General features: G+C 47.5%; 1 protein-coding gene across 2 annotated transcripts in view; it reads right to left on the bottom strand.

The window, feature by feature from the left end:
* coro2ba (coronin, actin binding protein, 2Ba) overlaps positions 1–14,948 on the bottom strand; it is a 203,320-nt gene extending 188,372 nt beyond the window's left edge. The window contains exon 1 of one of the 2 annotated variants that reach the window (XM_041175107.1): positions 14,691–14,948. In XM_041175107.1, coding sequence (XP_041031041.1) covers positions 14,691–14,705 — 15 coding nt within the window. In that variant the 5' untranslated portion in view covers positions 14,706–14,948. The remainder of the gene's footprint in view (positions 1–14,690) is intronic. The other variant, XM_041175109.1, reaches the window with a different exon arrangement.
* Between the last annotated feature and the right edge of the window lie 6,337 nt (positions 14,949–21,285).

Here is a 21,285-nt window from a genome sequence, read left to right as displayed (position 1 = left end):
CCACTGCCAAACACACCCACCGCCAAACACACCCACTGTCAAACACACCCACCGTCAAAGACACCCACCAAACACACCCACAGCCAAACACACCCACAGCCAAACACACCCACCGTCAAATACACCCACTACCAAACACACCCACCATCAAACACACCCACCGCCAAACACAACCACTGTCAAACACACCCACCATCAAACACACCCACCCGTAAACACACCCAGCAAACACACCCACCGCCAAACACACCCACCGCCAAACACACCCACTATCAAACACACCCACCGTCAAACACACCCACCACCAAACACACCCACTGTCAAACACACACACCAAACACACCCACCCTCAAACACACGCACCGCCAAACACACCCACTGTCAAACACACCCACCGCCAAACACACCCACCGCCAATCACACCCACTGTCAAACATACCCATCGCCAAACCCACCCAGTGTCAAACACACCCACCGCCAAACAAAGCCAACAAACACACGCACCGCTAAACACACGCACCGCCAAGCACAGCCACCGCCAAACACACCCACCGTCAAACACGCCAACCGCCAAACACACCCACCAACAAACATACCCACCAGCAAACACACCCACTGTCAAACACGCCCACCGCCAAACACACTCACTATCAAACACACCCACTGTCAAACACACCCACCAAACACACCCACCGCCAATCACACCCACTGTCAAACACACCCAACAAACACACCCACCGCCAAACACACCCACTGTCAAACACTCCCACCAAACACACCCACCGCCAAACACACCCACTGTCAAACACACCCACCATACACACCCACGGCCAAACACACCCACCATCAAACACACCCACTGCCAAACACACCCACCAAACACACCCACTGTCAAACACACCCACCAAACACACCCACCGCCAAACACACCCACCGCCAAACACACCCACTGCTAAACACACCCACCACCAAACACACCCACTGCCAAACACACCCACTGTCAAACACACACACCATCAAACACACCCACCGTCAAACACACCCACCAAACACACCCACCGCCAAACACACCCACCATCAAACACACCCACCACCAGACACACCCACCAAACACACCCGCTGCCAAACACACCCACCAAACACATCCACTGTCAAACACATCCACCACCAAACACACCCACCAAACACACCCGCTGCCAAACACACCCACTGCCAAACACACCCACTGCCAAACACACACACCGTCAAACACACCCACTGTCAAACACACCCACCGTCAAACACACCCACCAAACACACCCACCAAACACACCCACCAAACACACCCACCGTCAAACACACCCACCAAACACACCCACCACTAAACACACCCACCGTCAAACACACCCGCCGTCAAACACACCCACAGTCAAACACACCCACCGTCAAACACACCCACTGTCAAACACACCGACCAAACACACCCACCGTCAAACACACCCACCGCCAAACACACCCACCATCAAACACACCCACTGTCAAACACACCCACCGTCAAACACACCCACCAAACACACCCACTGTCAAACAAACCCAGCGTCAAACACACCCACCAAACACATCCACTGTCAAACATACCCACCGTCAAACACACTCACCAAACACACCCACTGTCAAACACTCCCACTGCCAAACACAACCACTGCCAAACACACCCACCGTCAAACACACCCACCATCAAACACACCCAGCGTCAAACAAACCCACCAAACACACCCACTGTCAAACACTCCCACTGTCAAACACACCCGGTGCCAAACACACCCACCGCCAAACACACCCACCAAACACACCCACTGTCAAACACACCCAATGTCAAACACACCCACCGCCAAACACACCCACCGTCAAACACACCCACCGTCAAACACACCCACCGTCAAGCACACCCACTGTCAAACACACCCACTGTCAAACACACCCACTGTCAAACACACCCACCATCAAACACACCCACTGTCTAACACACCCACTGCCAAACACACCCACCGCCAAACACACCCACCGCCAACCACACCCACTGTCAAACACACCCACTGTCAAACACACCCACTGTCTAACACACCCACCGTCAAACACACGCACCGCTAAACACACCCACCGCCAAACACACCCACCGCCAAACACACCCACTGTCAAACACACCCACTGTCAAACACACCCACCGTCAAACACACCCACCAAACACACCCACTGTCAAACACACCCACCGTCAAACACACCCACCAAACACACCCACTGTCAAACATACCCACCGTCAACCACACCCACCAAACACACCCACTGCCAAACACACCCAATGCCAAGCACACCCATCGTCAAACACACCCACCTTCAAACACACCCAGCGTCAAACAAACCCGCCAAACACACCCACTGTCAAACACTCCCACTGTCAAACACACCCACTGCCAAACATACCCACCGCCAAACACACCCACTGTCAAACACACCCACCGTCAAAGACACCCACCAAACACACCCACAGCCAAACACACCCACAGCCAAACACACCCACCGTCAAATACACCCACTACCAAACACACCCACCATCAAACACACCCACCGCCAAACACAACCACTGTCAAACACACCCACCATCAAACACACCCACCCGTAAACACACCCAGCAAACACACCCACCGCCAAACACACCCACCGCCAAACACACCCACTATCAAACACACCCACCGTCAAACACACCCACCGCCAAACACACCCACTGTCAAACACACACACCAAACACACCCACCCTCAAACACACGCACTGCCAAACACACCCACTGTCAAACACACCCACCGCCAAACACACCCACCGCCAATCACACCCACTGTCAAACATACCCATCGCCAAACCCACCCAGTGTCAAACACACCCACTGTCAAACATACCCACGCCAAACACACCCACTGCCAAACACACCCACTGTCAAACACACCCACTGTCAAACACACCCACTGTCACACATACCCACCGCCAAACACACCCACCATCAAACACACCCACCGCCAAACACACCCACCATCAAAGACACCCACCGTCAAACACACCCACCGCCAAACCCACCCACCATCAAACACGCCCACCGCCAAACACACCCACCGCCAAACACACCCACCGCCAAACACACCCACCGTCAAACACACCCACCGTCAAACACACCCATCGTCAAACACACCCACTGTCAAACACACCCACCGCCAAACACACCCACCACCAAACACACCCACCGCCAAACACACCCACTGTCAAACACACCCACCGCCAAACACACCCACTGCCAAACACACCCACCGTCAAACACACCCACTGTCAAACACACCCACTGTCAAACACACCCATCGCCAAACACACCCAATGCCAAGCACACCCATCGTCAAACACACCCACCTTCAAACACACCCAGCGTCAAACAAACCCGCCAAACACACCCACTGTCAAACACTCCCACTGTCAAACACACCCACTGCCAAACATACCCACCGCCAAACACACCCACTGTCAAACACACCCACCGTCAAAGACACCCACCAAACACACCCACAGCCAAACACACCCACAGCCAAACACACCCACCGTCAAATACACCCACTACCAAACACACCCACCATCAAACACACCCACCGCCAAACACAACCACTGTCAAACACACCCACCATCAAACACACCCACCCGTAAACACACCCAGCAAACACACCCACCGCCAAACACACCCACCGCCAAACACACCCACTATCAAACACACCCACCGTCAAACACACCCACCGCCAAACACACCCACTGTCAAACACACACACCAAACACACCCACCCTCAAACACACGCACTGCCAAACACACCCACTGTCAAACACACCCACCGCCAAACACACCCACCGCCAATCACACCCACTGTCAAACATACCCATCGCCAAACCCACCCAGTGTCAAACACACCCACTGTCAAACATACCCACGCCAAACACACCCACTGCCAAACACACCCACTGTCAAACACACCCACTGTCAAACACACCCACTGTCACACATACCCACCGCCAAACACACCCACCGCCAAACACACCCACCGCCAAACACACCCACTGTCAAACACACCCACTGTCAAAAAAAACCACTGACAAACACACCCCCCGCTAAACACACCCACTGTCAAACACACCCACCGCCAAACACACCCACCGTCAAACACACCCACTGTCAAACACACCCACCATCAAACACACCCACTGTCAAACAGACCCACCATCAAACACACCCACCACCAAACACACCCACCAAATGCACCCACCGCCAAACACACCCACCAAACACACCCACTGTCAAACACACCCACCGTCAAAGACACCCACCAAACACACCCACAGCCAAACACATCCACTGTCAAACACACCCACCATCAAAGACACCCACCAAACACACCCACAGCCAAACACACCCACAGCCAAACACACCCACCGTCAAATACACCCACTACCAAACACACCCACCATCAAACACACCCACCGCCAAACACAACCACTGTCAAACACACCCACCATCAAACACACCCACCCATAAACACACCCAGCAAACACACCCACCGCCAAACACACCCACCGCCAAACACACCCACTATCAAACACACCCACCATCAAATACACCCACCGCCAAACACACCCACTGTCAAACACACCCCACTGTCAAACACACCCACCAAACACACCCACCCTCAAACACACGCACCGCCAAACACACCCACTGTCAAACACACCCACCGCCAAACACACCCACCGCCAATCACACCCACTGTCAAACATACCCATCGCCAAACACACCCAGTGTCAAACACACCCACTGTCAAACATACCCACGCCAAACACACCCACTGCCAAACACACCCACTGTCAAACACACCCACTGTCAAACACACCCACTGTCACACATACCCACCGCCAAACACACCCACCATCAAACACACCCACCGCCAAACACACCCACCATCAAAGACACCCACCGTCAAACACACCCACCGCCAAACACACCCACCGCCAAACACACCCACCGTCAAACACACCCACCATCAAAGACACCCACCGTCAAACACACCCACCGCCAAACACACCCACCGCCAAACACACCCACCGTCAAACACACCCACCGTCAAACACACCCACCACCAAACACACCCACCGTCAAACACGCCCACCGCCAAACACACCCACCGCCAAACACACCCACCGCCAAACACACCCACCGTCAAACACACCCACCATCAAACACACCCATCGTCAAACACACCCACCGTCAAACACACCCACCGCCAAACACACCCACCACCAAACACACCCACCGCCAAACACACCCACTGTCAAACACACCCACCGTCAAACACACCCACCGCCAAACACACCCACCATCAAACACACCCAAAAAACACACCCACCATCTAACACTCCCACAGCCAAACACACCCACCGCCAAACACACCCACCGCCAAACACACCCACCGTCAAACACACCCACTGCCAAACACATCCACTGTCAAACACACCCACTGTCAAACACACCCATCGCCAAACACACCCACTGTCAAACACACCCACAAAACACACCCACCGCCAAACACACCCACCATCAAACACACCCACCAAACACACCCACCATCAAACACTCCCACAACCAAACACACCCACCGCCAAACACATCCACCAAACACACCCACCAAACACACCCACCGCCAAACACACCCACTGTCAAACACACCCACCAAGCACACCCACCGCCAAACACACCCACCGCCTAACACACCCATCGCCAAACACACCCACCAAACACACCCACCATCAAACACACCCACCAAACACACCCACCATCAAACACACCCACCGCTAAACACACCCACTGTCAAACACACCCACTGCCAAACACACCCACCATCAAACACACCCACCGCTAAACACACCCACCGCCAAACACACCCACCAAACACACCCACCATCAAACACACCCACCAAACACACCCACCGTCAAACACACCCACCGCTAAACACACCCACTGTCAAACACACCCACTGTCAAACACACCCACCAAACACACCCACTGTCAACCACACCCACCACCAAACACACCCGCCAAACACACCAGCTGCCAAACTCACCCACCGTCAAACACCCACCGCCAAACACACCCAACACCAACTGGAGCGCAAAATTCCTTTCAGCCCCAGCTGAAGTATTGTGTCCAATTCCGGGCATCAGGCTTTAGGAAGGATGTGAATGCTTCGGAGAGGGTACAGAAGAGATTTACTAGAATGGTACCGGGGATGAGGAATTAGAGTTACATGGATATTTTGGAAAAGCTGGATGTTTTCTCCTCAGAGCAGAAAGGGGTTTAGGAGGAGATTTGATAGGGGTGTTTAAAATCATGAAGGATTTAGATAGAGTAAATAAGGAGAAACTGGTTCCAATGGCTGAAGGGTGAATAACCAGTGGACACACAATTAAGGGGATTGGCAAAACAACCAGAGGCAACATGAGAAAAATCATTTTTATGCTGTGATTGCTTAGGGCTTGGATAGCACTGTCAAAAATTATGACAGACACAGATTCAATAATAGTTTTCAAAAGGAAATTGGGTAAATACTTGAAGGAAAATATATTTCAGGCATACAGAGAAAGAGTGAAGGGGTGGTACTAATTGGATTGCTCTTTGAAAGAACCAGTGCAGACTAAATGGGCAGAAAGGCCTCCTGATTTGCTGCACTATTCTGATTCTGTGATCACTTAAGCTACTCTTGGTGCCCCTTGATCTTACCTTTCCTGTTGGAGGGGTGCTCAGCCCGTTTCTCAGCACCAAGTCACAGAGCTGAGAACAGAACCCTAGCCCCCAACTTGCTATGCCTCATTCAATTAAGTTTCAAGCGGCAACACAAAATACAGATTCAAAGAGGTGACCATGTGTGTAGATGAGCGCAATGCATTTGACGTAGTCTACGTGGACTTTCGCAAGGCTTTTGATAAGGTCCCACATGGGAGACTGATAACGAAGGTAAGAGCCCATGGGATCCAAGGCAATTTGGCAAATTGGATCCGGAATTGCCTGAGTGGCAGGAAGCAGAGGGTGATGGTCGAGGGGTGTTGTTGTGACTGGATGCCTGTGTCCAGTGGGGTTCCTCAGGGATAGGTGTTGGGTCCCTTGCTGCTTGTGGTATATGTAAATGATTTAGACTTGAATGTAGGAGGGTTGATCAGTAAGTTCGCAGATGACACGAAAATTGGTGGGATGGTAAATAGTGAGGAGGATAGCCTTAGATTACAGGAGGATATAGACAGGCTGGTCAGATGGGCTGATCAGTGGCAAATGGAATTTAATCTGGATAAGTGTGAGGTGATGCACTTGGGCAGGACAAACAAGGCACGGGAATACACGATGAATGGTAGGACCCTGGGAAGTACCGAGGATCAGAGGTATCCTGGTGTGCATGTCCACCGGTCCCTTAAAGTAGCAGGACAAGTGGATAAGGTGGTCAAGAAGGCATATGAGATACTTGCCTTTATTAGCCGAGGCATAGAATATAAGAGCAGGGAGGTTATGCTGGAACTGTATAAAACGCTGGTTAGGCCGCAGCTAGAGTATTGCGTGCAGTTCTTGAATCCGCATTATAGGAAGGATGTGATTGCACTAGAGAGAGTGCAGAGGAGATTTACCAGGATGTTGCCTGGGCTGGAGAGTTTTAGTTATGAGGAGAGATTGGATTGACTGGGGTTATTTTCCCTGGAGCAGAGGAGTTTGAGGGGGGACATGATTGAGGTGTATAAAATTATGAGGGGCATAGATAGGGTAGACAGGAAGGAACTTTTCCCCATGGTGGAGGGATCAATAACCAGGGGGCATAGGTTTAAGTCAAAGGGCAGGAGGTTTAGAGGGGATGTGAGGAAGAATTTTTTCACCCAGAGGGTGGTGGGAATCTGGAACTCACTGACTGAAAGGGTGATAGAGGCAGAAACCCTCTTAATATTTAGGAAGTATTTGGATGTGCATTTGCAATGCTATGGCATACAAGGCTATGTATGTGTCCAGTGGTGGAAAATAGGGTTAGAATGGTTTGGTACTTATTTGACTGGTGCAGGCTCGATGGACCGAAGGGCCTTTTTCTGTGCTGTAGACCTCTATGACTCTATGACTCTGACTCTATTGTGGTGATTTTTCTAATGAGCCTTGAGTTTGACTTCAGAGTTTAATGTTGTTAGAACCATTGAACTGAATCACCAGCTCAGATGCCAGAGCTTAATGTTCTACACAAGAACTTTCAATTATCACTAAAGACTGACAAGTTGTTTGAGGCACATATAAATAATATATTTGTTTACTTGCTTCTACTTCCAGCTGGTTCATGGAATTATCTATTGAGTCATTTAAGAAGCCAATATTAATGTGAAATCTCAGAATCTGGGCTTTGGTTTGGTGATATATGGATCTGACCTGTCAGACTAGAGGAGTAAATTACCTTGTTATATTTACCAAGGTCATTCCCTCTCTAGTGTCTGAAATTATTCCAGTGCAAAAGTACAAGAGACACCCTTGCAAATGGAGCAATAGTTGATCAACAGTTCATAATTGTAATTTAAGTAAAATAACATTTTGAAAGCATTGCAGCATATTTAGCATGGGTCAGCTATTATGGCTGCCAATTCTTTTAGGACATATTCTTGGAGCTCTTGTCACATGACCTCATGACTGCAACCATCCCACCCGGTCAAACAGCCTCCAATATTTTTATAACTAATGGAGGGAAGAAAGTAGAAAACAAAACATCGTTTTCCAAATGCTCCTCTGAGTTTTCTCACAGGTTGCTCACGGCATTGTCCGGGGAATTATCCAATGGTTGGCAACACCGGTCCACATGGAAAAAGTCAATTGCTCCAGGAAAGTTTAATTTATTTTCTGCCACACTTTCTCCTAGACCAGCCTCTACCATGCAGTCAGTTTTCAGCCAAGAGCATGCATGAATCAATGGCTGCATTGTCCGCAATTGGTTGGCAGAAATCCAATTCAACAGAAGCCTGCATAAGCTTTTCCTCTTTTCTACCTCCCCCACTGTAGCAAATCTGGTTTCTCCTCCACCTGCACCCCCACCTCCCCTCGACCTCCCCACGCCGCCACCCGCACGCCCCCCCCTGCCTCCACCACCCCCCCCCACCCCGCCCCCCAACCCTCACCATCACAGTCCTCCACCCTGCCCTCCTTTTGAAATAGATTCAACCAGTTAGCAAATCCAAGAGCTGGAGCATTCCACCAGAATGAGGGGTGCAGCATGGAGAAACTCAAGTAGAAGGGGATTTAAGAATCAGGCACGTATTCCTTTGTAACGCTTCAAGGTTAAATCCTGATGGCTTACCAAAGCCAAGTTCAATGGACAAAAGAAAAACAAATAGTTGGTATGACATGATGCTGGGGGTCTGGGGGGAGGGGCTAACATTTCTGTTGTCAATCCCTAACAGGTTGTCATAAATTTGCTAACATTATCAACAGGAGGGATTTAATACCTAGGGTTAAGAATATGGTCTGGTAAGTTATTGGTTACATTGCAGGCTGAATAATCCAGAGGCCTGGACTAATGATATGGAGTCATGAGGTCAAATCCCACCAAAGGTAGTTGGGGAATTTGAGTTCAATTAAATAAATCTGGAATAAAGAGCCAGTACAAGTTATGGTGACCATGAAACAACTGGATTGTGATAAAAACCCACCTGGTTTATTAATGCCTTTAAGGACAGAAACCTGCCATCCTTACCTGGTCTGGCCTACGTGTGACACCAGACCCACAGCAATGTGGTGGACGCCTATCTGCTCTCTGAAATGGCCTAGCAAGCCACTCAATTGTATTCCAAAAGGTGACTCAGCGTCACCTTCTCAAGGGCAATTAGGGGTATGTCAGCTTTGCTAGAAACACCCACATCTTGTGAATGAATAAGAAAATTGGCTCTGGTTGCTATAGAAACATTGTAATTCATTCAGAAAGAACAAGCTAACTACACAGTACACATGGTGGTTGTGGCAGTTTACCCCTCCCACCATATTTTCCAACGTGAGTGTCTTTTTTTAACTCTCTTTCTGTCTCATTTCCCTTCTTCCCACCAATATACTAAGTCAGGGCTTTGCAAATAACCAGGTATTCAGCCCCTCTCCAATGCACTCCTGTAAGCGCTCTCTATGGGAGTTGAGTTGGAGAAAACTGCCTTTTTCTCTCTCTTCCTGCTGGCAACCCGTTAGCCAGACCAAAATTGCAAACAGCAGAACTTTTGGGAACAGGAAGAGGCCATTCAGCCCATGAAGCCTGTTGTTGACATCAACTCCTACAGCTCATTTTGTCACCATTTCCATTGATTCCTTCTCTCACCAGTGTGTGGGGAACTCATGAGTACAATCCTCTTTTTCCACCTAAGGCCAAATATGTCGTTGTGCCGATGCTTTATCCATGTCATGATGCATTTTCCCATAATGTTGAGACAAAGCAAATTTGTAGTCTGACTTCTCAGTCATATCAAGGTAAAAAGACCACATACATGGAAGATTGACCAGATATTAAATAGAATTCAGACAAGAGAAAGAAGGGCTGGCATTTACATAGTGCCTTTCACAACCTCAAGATGTCCCAAAACAGTTTACAGCAAATGAAATACTCTGGAAATGCAATCCAATCACTGCTGTAATGTAGAAAGCACAGCATTATGTGCAACAAGCTCTCAAAAATATTAATATGATTGTGACCAAGAAATCTTTTTTTAGTGATGTTAGTTGAAGGATAAATATTGGCCAGGGCGCTAGGGAGAACCCCACCCTGATCTTCTTCAGTAGCATTACATGGGATATTCTCTATCCAACTGAGAGGGCATTTGGTTTAACATCTCATTTGAAAGATGATGAGACATTAAACAAGACCCTTTGGTCCACAAGATTATCACACACGCTAAGTAGCTGAAGCAAAACAAGTTTCCCAAATAACAATCTGAAATATTTATAGACTGTATTTTTGGCAGCTTTTCATACACTCTTGCTGAGCACTTTTGCCTGTAGGTTGTGATAAAGATCTCTGACCGTGAAACAGACCCGAGTAACTTGTGAACACAAAAGTCACAAGTGAGTTACGATCAAACTTGTAAGTGACAGGATTAATCAATTTTTGTTTGCCTATGTATCAAGCCAAAATTTAACATAGTTTCGAGACATATTTATGTCCCGTTGATCCCACAAGCCTGGGACGCAAAATAAAAGATTTTCAGTACTGCGTGTGTGGTATTGTTTGTACGTATCCCATATGGACATCCAGTTAAAGCATAATATCTGGAAGATGGTATTAAATTATGCTTGAGAAGTGATTGCTGTTGGTGATGCTAATGGGCGGATGTGTTAATAGGGCTGATTTTGCTGACTCCAGCCCTGGGGAACGCACAGGACATAAAGATCAGGTAGTAAGGGTGGAGATTGTGGTTACTGTAAATTCAGGCCCATGAGGCAGTTCGATGAGTCTGGACTGGAGAGTCCTCGGCCTCTTTTCCTCCCACACTCCCAATTCATTTTCCTGTGGGATAATTTTTCCTCCGTGGGCTTGTGTCCAAGAAAATGTAGCATTTAACTCAAAGGCGTCCCCTCCAAAAACATAGGGGGCAGAATTTTCCCCCCGTTGATGGGGGGACATCCAAGAGTGGGCACATGGAGGCGCACCTCCAATCGACGCCCCCGATCAGGGCCGCGTCGCCATTTTACTTGGGTAGGCCAATGAAGGCCCGCCCAGCTTGATGACCGCCAGGAAGTGCTATGTGCCCCCTGTGCGGGGGGGGATGGGGGGGTGAGATTCCCTGAGCTGAGAGTGCGCATGTGCATGATACAGCGCACTCATCCCCCTAAGGCTAAGTGCTGCCTCAGGGAGATCGGCTCCACGTTAAAAAATATTGAAAACAGAAAAATAAAATTTCCCTGACATGTCCCCTCATGTGACACTGTCACATGAGTTGGGACATGTCCATCACTTTCAATTTAATTTTTATTAAAAAATTTATAAACCTACATGAAACCTCATCTCGCCCGTGGATGAGGTTTCACGCTTTCTCTGAAACCCGCCAGGGCTCCTGGCCTGTTTGCCAGCCTTAAGGTTGGACGGGCAAGTCCACTAATCACATTAATTACTTTGTCAATGGCCTCAGTTGGCTATTGACAGGTCGGTGGGTGCGCAGCTGATTCGGCTGAGTCCCCGCCGACCTGGACGTTGAAATGGGGCACGGTGACGCCGGGAGTTCTCACCCCCCCCACCCCCACCACTCACCGACCGGGAAATCCTGGCTGGGGTGTGAGGATAGGAGTCGCCAACCCTCCAGGGTTTTCCTGGGCCTGAGTTTGACCTTTGGCGGGCCCGCGCGATCGGTGGGTCCGGGAGCAGCCGGGAAACGAACCACCGACCACGATCGGCCGCGGGCCGCGATTTCACGCCGTCTGGCTAATCAACGGCCAGCCAACGTGAAACGCGCGCGGAAAAGCTCAGCGGTGCCGGTGGGGAGAGGGCGGGTGCTGATGTCACCCCGGGTGCTGCGATAGAGAGCTGCCTCGGGGAGCTTAAAACCTTCATAAAGGTTTAAAAAGCTGCAAAAATATGTCCAGGCACCACAATCAAGCACCTGAAAATAAACCTCATAGAAATGCAGTCCACAGATACTTGTTTTTATTTTATTTCAGGATGAAGATTTCATCCGGCCCTTGGATGAGGTTTGATGAAAAATGTAAAGGCCGCCTGGCCAATTCGCCCGCCTGTAAGGTTGGGCGGGTCACGAAAAATCAGAGACAATTGCGCCCTTAATGGGCTTTAATTGCCCTCTTAATGGTCAGCGGGTGGGGGGGGGCTTTTGGCTTTTGTACGTGGCCGCCGAGTGAAATATCGCACGATTGTGCGATGGGGTCCTCGCCCAACATCGTCTCGCGCCATTTTACACCCAAATGGGTCAGGCCCGCGCCCATCCACGGGACATAAAATTCTGCCCCCGGAGTTTCCAGGAATTAAAGGTTAATCTCCTGGACGCTACTGTGTTCTACGGATTCCAACAAAAAATTCAGCAAAATAATCATAAGGGCATTAAAAAAAAAACACAGCGTTCCTTTCTTCATTTAAAAGAGAAGTTATCGTTTATTAAATTTAAAAATATTGGAGACAGGGGAAATGAGTGAATTGAAAGCCAGGGCGCTTGGAATCATTTGATGAAATCTCCAGGGATACGTCCAACCAAAGTTTGCAACCCTAACGTCAGGGGTTCCAAGGGCAAGAAGGTGAAAGCAGGTAAGATGGTTTTCAAAAACTGTAAATACCATCCACTCCCATCACCTGCCCTTCCCCAGGATGCTACAGTCCAGTTGGAGCCTCCTGTTGACAACTGGAAGGTTCTGATCTCCACAGTATCGTTTCCCACACCTTTTACTACCTGCCTGTCCGGTGAGCCTAGACCTGCTGGAGAGAGATAGGATTGTCCTGACACTACTGGGCATCTCTGTACTGGGTAGTCAGGGGAAGGATGTCAATGAGATCCACCTCATACAGTCACATTACTTTCCTGTGTGTGCAACTTTAACACACACATCAACCTATTTAGAATAACCGAGTAACAATAATAACAAAGTAATCCTTCGCGACAGTGGGATCTCTTTCGGATGTTTGAAAAGTCTCACAGCCAATATCACAGCCAAAGGGGGGTTCTAGATTTCCACCTAGTCAGGTTGACCTCGGAGTCCCCATGTCACCCTGTTCTAGAATCACCACACACATAAACAAACAGTAACTGATCCCTTATCTCGTTCCTGTTTGTGGGACCTGGCTGTGTGAAAACTATCTGCTGCACAACAATTCCAGAAGTACTTCATTGACTGTGAAGTGGGACAGCATCCTATGGGTGTGAAAGGTGCTGTAGGAATGCAGGCTCTTTTTAAAAAATTTCTTCATGGGATGTGGCATCACCGGCAAGGACAGCATTTATTGCCCATCCCTTATTGCCATTGAGAGGGGCAACTAGGGATGGGCAACGTCCATGAACACAATTCACCGAGTCGGCCAGTGTTGGACGACACTGGGGGATGGGTTGAACGGAGCGACTAACAAAGATTCTAACACTAATACTTGACTCGACTCATTTTAATTTCTTGCCTCTGTCCAGCAAACAGTGGGAGCTGGCTTTTGCCAGCGCACACATGGCTTTGATTTCTCTTTGGCAATTCAGTGAAAAGCAGAGCTGCCAGATAAGTAAGCTCTGGATCCTTGCAGGAGGAACCTCCCCCCACTCCACCCACCCCCCCCACCCCAGTCCAACCTCCCCGCCGACTCTAAAGCTCCTTTTTGACACCTGCCTACACCTCCGAACATATCAAACGCCAGAATTTGCTTTAACAGGGCAGACACTGGACCCTGACCCTTGCTGGCTACCTGCTGAAGCTTCTCGTATTATTCTGTGCAGCCGGGAAGGCTGAGATTGCACAGATCCAGCTTTTACTGCATTGTGTGACTGCAAGGCATCTGCAGCACTCAGTAACACTTAGCAGATTGGAAACCACTTTGCTTCACAGTCCAGCATCTCAGCTGGCTGTAGATTAAACAAAAAAAAATAAAATAAATCACTGGTATGTTCCAGTCTTCTTACCTTTGTGACAGTCATGCAGAAATTATTTCTGGAGTGGGAGGAGGTGTGGGGTGCGAGCACGAGAAGCTTCCAGAAGGTAGTGTGATGGTTCTGCAGGAACGGGGATGAGCCTCTTGTGTTGCTGCTGCTGCAGTGGGTAGGCGTCAGTGATACAGGAAGCCCAAGAACTCTTTCCAATCTGATTAACCCAGCCTAATGTAGCTTATTGATGGCTGTGATGTCAGCATTCATTTCTAATGGATGAGCTCCCTGATAGGGAGGCTGGTACTAGAGAAATCTTCACACGGGGAGGAGAATGAGAGAGAGAAAGAGAGAGAGAGCTTGTGTGTGTGTAACAGCGAGAGACCACAAACAAGCAGGAAGTGGACAGATTTTTACTTGCCAGATCACCAGTGAAACGCTTTTTCCTTTGCTGTAACAATACCAATTCCAGTGAGAGCTTCAAAGAGCCATGGAAAGGAGGGGTGGAGTGAAATACTCAAAGACAAGAGAGCCAGCATTCCTTTCTTTCAACCCAAGGCATGTGGTGCAGTGCTGGGGAGCAAGGGGGCAGGGTTACAAAAGCTGGATACACTGCAGTTTAACCTGCTGCATCCAAGCAGAATAAATTGTACCGGATTAATAATTTACACCAGGCTGCGTGCAGTCTGAATGTGAAGGGTACACAAGGTTGAGGAGAGTCTGAAAGATGCCATTCCTGAATTTCTGAGATTTCCGAATCTGAATCCTACAGCTGGATATATGACTAAAAGCTTTATTTCACAATCTCCTAAACAATAGGTTTCTTTGTGGGCCCCAGCTGTCTGACTAATCGTGAGCTACCTCTGGCTGTTGCTTCCCAGGAGAGCACAGAGTTTTCAACCTCTGGTTCTCAAATTGTCCAGTGAAGTAAACTGAATTGAAAAACTTCTGCACATTAACAACTTGAGGTTCTCAAAAGACTTGATGCCTTTCAAAAAAAAAGTAACACTTTTCCAGTTAAGATTAAGGACTGTGGATGTGAGCCACTCCGTACTATGAACTAAGAGGGCCATTGAGTAGGATCCCTCATTCACTGCTGTCACCTTGATGACAGAAATTCCATGTATTTTACCACAGCAGCAAGAAGTGATTTCATTGTCCAGGAAATTATAACTCCCAATAGCAGCTGCTGGGTAAATACAAAGAAAGACTTCCCTTTATATATAGTGCCTTTACTAACCCCAGGACATCCCAAAGCCCTTTACAACAAATGAAGTACTTTTGAAATGTAATCACTGTTTTAATGTAGCAATTGTGACAACCAATTTGCGCGAGGCAAGCTCTCTCAAACAGCAATGAGATGATCAAAAGATCGTTGTTTTTTTGTGATACTGATTGAGGGCTCGGCCAGCACACTGGGGAAAACACTCTTCTAAATGGCGTCATTGAATCCTTTATGTCCAACTGAGAGGGTAGACAGGGCCTCAGTTTAATGTCTCATCCACAGGATGGCACCTCCAACAATCCTAGCACTTCTACACTGGGGGCGTCAAGTAACTGATGGATGAGACTAGTTGACCCATTTGTTTACCATTCTTCTCTCACTATTTTAGCTGCTACAATTACAGCTTCCATCTATATTGCACCTTTAATGTAGGAAAATGCCTCAAGGCTTTTAACTGAGATAATGACCATCTTACCAACACAGGAGGTATCCATATCCTAACATTGCTGCAGCAGTTTCTAGACTTTGGGCACTGGATCATAGTTACACCGCCCAAGTGTGCGGCCAGTCCTGTGGTCTTCAACTTTGTTGAGAATCTAGAGCCAGTTCAGGGCTCAGAGAATGTGTCATTCTTCAAAACCAGTACAGGAACGATGGCCCATATGGCCTTCTTCTGTACTTTATGACTCCTTTGTTATCCTTGTCCCTTGACCTGTTACTGACTGCTGGGCAGTACTGGTCATGGTCTGATGTTACAATACCATTGTGCCATGATGCAGTGTATTCAACAGGTGCCTTTTTGTAACATGAAGAAACTGGAGTTATATCTCAGCTTGCGATCGGGGCTTTGGCTTTGAAACTTCAAAACCTGCAACAATAGTGCACCTTACCGCATTGTTCAGAAACATTCCTCTCATACCATGAATTATTAAGGACTGAAATGACTGTTATGTTGTCAAATGAGGCAGCCAAGTTCCCATAGAAAGGAACAAAATGTATGACCAATTCATATTATTTCGTCAGATTAGCTGCAATAGTGTAGGCTGGAAAGAATGGGAATGGTTGCATTCACCGATAAAACCGTTCCTTTTCAATATTGAAACATTGTCAATTCAAATTTTCAAGATGGAGACTGATAAACTTTTGTAGGAGTGGGTCTCGGGGGCATGGAGTGAAGGTAAATAGAGTTGGGCACAGATCAACAGTGAATAACCCACATTCACAGCATCAATGGACATGCCTGTGTGTGTCTTAAAGCCATGAATCAGCATATTCAGGAATGGAAGAGAAGAGCTGAGCATTAAGTATTGCGCCTAATTTAATGCTGTGTGCTTTCCTGAGCTGTTCAAAGTGCCCTGTGATTTTGACCTGTCAGAATTATATATGTGTTAGCCCTGATCAATTTATTGAAACAATGAATTACTAAAAATAGTTCCTTCCTCCATTTCCTTCCCTTGTATGTGCTGCAAGTTGATTCATGGGCAGTATTACCGACTAATTCAATCTGTTTGTCGGGTGCGCAGTTCAAATAACAATCCATTTGCATTCCTCAGTCACAGCTGCTTGGCTTTCCAGAGGAACCTGTAACCTAAGATTGAAAAGAACCCTCGAAAATAAGTAACGCTGTTGATTACTTGTTCATTTGGCAGTACTTTGCCTTGTTGTAACTGCCGTTCACCAACCATTGAGCGCATGATGCAAGGGTGCATTTTAAAATGAATTGGAGAGATCTTGAGCTGTCTGTCTGCTGATATAATATCAATTTGTAGATTCAGGGCATCCTCTGCTCCTTTTTCAAAGGCGCTGCTTCTTGCTGGCGTGCAGCTCTGCACAATCCGGTGCCTCGGTCAATTCTGAGCTCTTTGAACACAAAGTTAAAGGTGATGGTTAGAATCACAATTCGACACATTGCCAAGCAACAAAATCGGGGAAGCGAAGCCATTTGACACTGTGATGGTTTAGCAAAGACCTTCATCAAATGTAAGGTGTAAAAGCAAAATACTGCAGATTCTGGAAACCTGAGATGCTGGAAATACTCAGCAGGTCAGGCAGCATCTGTGGAGAGTGAAACAGAGCTAACTCTTCAGGCTGATGACCTCACATCAGAATTTTAAATAAGCTATCTCTCCCCTCTTTTTCTTAGACTCACTTTCAGACTCTGTCCCTCTTTCTGTCTACCTCTCACTCTCTCTTTGTCGCTCTCTCTCTCTTTGCCTGATTCCACCTTTCACTCCGTTCCTTGCTTCCTTCTCTTTCCCTCTCCCTTTCTTTTTCTGTCTCAGTCCCTGTTTTGTGAGTTCTGCTTTCATTTCATGATCCAAGGTATTTTGCACAAAACTGGCAACAATTTGGTGCAAGTTGGCAGTTTCTGATGACGTTGGAATGCTTCCTTCACACCCAGAAACAGGACATTTTGTTAAAGCATGTTTCTGGCAGTCCCTGTGAATGGTTGATTTTGGTGCATTCTGTCGGTCTATAATATTTTGCTGCACCACCATTAGTAGCAGAAGAAAAAGTGGAAATTGGGATTGTTGGTAAGTTGAATGATTGCCTGTATCACAAGTGCATGTGCCAGATGATCAGTGGGACTCCCACATCAGGGATTCCTCTCAAACCCCGAACACCACAATTAGAAGAGGAAAGGTTCATTGTCGAGGACTCTTGCTACGTAGTATTGCAAATGTTTTTTGTGGCCTTAATCTAGATGATTAGATATTGCTCTTGGCACTTCTTAATGCTCACGGTATAGTGAAATGTGGTTAAATTGTATTTTGGATCGGGCACCTGAGTTTCAAGGTAAGGCTACAGAAATTGGGAATGTCCCTAAGGGCAGAGAAGATTAAGGGGAGATTTAATAGGAGTGCTCAAAATTATGAGAGGTTCTCGGAGAGTAAATAATGAGAAACTGGCAGGAGGGTCGGCAACTAAAGGACACAGATTTCCCAGCCCTTCCCCTCCACCTGAGACACACATTCATACAAGCAGTAGGCCATTCAGCCTCTGAAACTTGTTCTGCCTTTCAATGTCTGATCTGTACCACATCTCCATCCATTAGGGGCAACAGTGGCATTGTGCTAATGTTACTGGATTGGTAATTCAGAAGCCCAGGCGAAGGTTCAGGGGGCATGGGTTCAAATCACATTGACAGCTCTCAAACTATCATTGTCACAAAAAACCATCTGGTTCACTAATCCCCTTTAGAAACATAGAAACTAGGAGTAGGCCATTCAGCCCTTCGAGTCTGCTCCACCATTCATTATGATCATGGCTGATCATCCAACTCAATAGCCTGCTCCCGCTTTCTCCCGATACCCTTTGATCCCTTTCGCCCCAAGAGCTATATCTAACTCCTTCTTGAAAACATACAATGTTTTGGTCTCAATTACCTTCTGTGGTAATGAATTCCACAGGCTCACCACTCTCTGGGTGAAGAAATTTTTCCTCATCTCATTCCTAAATGGTCTACCCCATATCCTCAGACTGTGACCCCTGGTTCTGGACTCACCCACCATCGGGAACATCCTTCCTGCATCTACCCTGTCTAGTCCTGTTAGAATTTTATAGGTTTCTATGAGATCCCCCCCTCATTCTTCTGAACTCCAGAGAATATAATCCTAACTGACTCAATCTCTCCTCATATGTCAGTCCCGCCATCCCAGGAATCAGTCAGGTAAACCTTCACTGCACTCCCTCTATAGCAAGAACATCCTTCCTCAGATAAGGAGATCAAAACTGCACACAATATTCTAGGTGTGGTCTCACCAAGGTCCTGTACAATTGTAGCAAGACATCCCTGTTCCTGTACTCGAATCCTTTGGCTATGAAGGCCAACATACCATTTGCCTTCTTTACCACCTGCTGCACCTGCATGCTTACCTTCAGCGACTGGTGTACAAGGACACCCAGGTCTTGTTGCACATCTCCCTCTCTCAGTTTATAGCCATTCAGATAATAATCTGCCTTCCTGTTTTTGCTACCAAAATGGATAACCTCACATTTATCCACATTATACTGCATCTGCCATGCATTTGCCCACTCACTCAGCTTGTCCAAATCACACTGAAGCATCTCTGCATCCTCCTCACAGCTCACCCTCCCACCCAGCTTTGTGTCACCTGCAAATTTGGAGATATTACACTTAATTCCCTCATCTAAATCATTAATATATATTGTGATTAACTGGGGCTCCAGCACTGATCCTTGCAATACCCCACTAGTCACTGCCTGCCATTCGGAAGAAGACCCGTTTATTCCTATTCTTTGTTTCCTGTCTGCCAACCAGTTTTCTAACCATCTCAATACACTACCCCCAATCCCATGCGCTTTAATTTTACATGCCAATCTCTTATGTGGGACTTTATCGAAAGCCTTCTGGAAGTCCAAAAAAACCACATCCACTGGGTCCCCATCATCAACTCTACTAGTTACATCCTCGAAAACTTCCAGAAGATTTGTCAAGCATTATTTCCCTTTCATAAATTCATGCTGACTCTGTCTGATTCTGCCACTGTTTTCCACGTGCCCAGCTATTAAATCTTTTATAATAGACTCTAGAATTTCCTCCACTACTGATGCCAGGCTGACTGGTCTATAATTCCCTGTTTTCTCTCTGCCTCCCATTTTAAATAGTGGGGTTACATTAGCTACGCTCCAAACTGTAGGAACTGTTCCAGATTCTATAGAATCTCGGAAGATGACCACCAATGTATCCACTATTTCTCGGGCCACTTCCTTAATTACTCTGGGATGTAGATCATCAGGCCCTGGGGATTTATTGGCCTTCAGTCCCATCAATTTCTCCAATACCATTTCCCTACTAATACTGATTTCTTTCAGTTCCTCCATCTCACTAAACCCTGTGTTCCCTAACATTTCTGGTATGTTATTAATGTCCTCCTTTGTGAAGATGGAACCAAAGTAAGTATTTAGTTGGTCAGCCATTTCTGTGTTCCCCATTATAAATTCCCCTGTTTCTGACTGTAAGGGACCTACATTTGTCTTTACCAATCTTTTTCTCTTCACATATCTATAGAAACTTTTACAGTCAGTTTTTATGTTCCCTGCAAGCTTACTCTTGAACTCTATTTTCCCCTTCTTAATCAATCCCTTGGTCCTCCTTTGCTGAATTCTAAACTGCTCCCAATCCTCAGGTCTGTTGTTTTTTCTGGCCAATTTGTAAGCCTCTTCCTTGCATCCAATACTATCTCTAACTTCCCTTGTAAACCATGGTTTGGCCACCTTTCCTGTTTTACTTTTGCGCCAGACAGGAATGAACAATTGTTGCAGTTCACCCATGTGCTCTTTGAATGTTTGCCATTGCCTATCCCCCGTCATCCCTTTAAGTAACATTTCCCAACCCATCATAACCAACTCGCGCCTCATACCATCGTAGTTTCCTTTATTTGGGGA

Source organism: Carcharodon carcharias, chromosome 26 (assembly GCF_017639515.1).
Source record: "Carcharodon carcharias isolate sCarCar2 chromosome 26, sCarCar2.pri, whole genome shotgun sequence".
NCBI lineage: Eukaryota > Metazoa > Chordata > Chondrichthyes > Lamniformes > Lamnidae > Carcharodon > Carcharodon carcharias.
The sequence above is the reverse complement of the archived record's forward strand: the minus strand, read 5'-3'. Positions and strand labels throughout refer to the sequence as shown.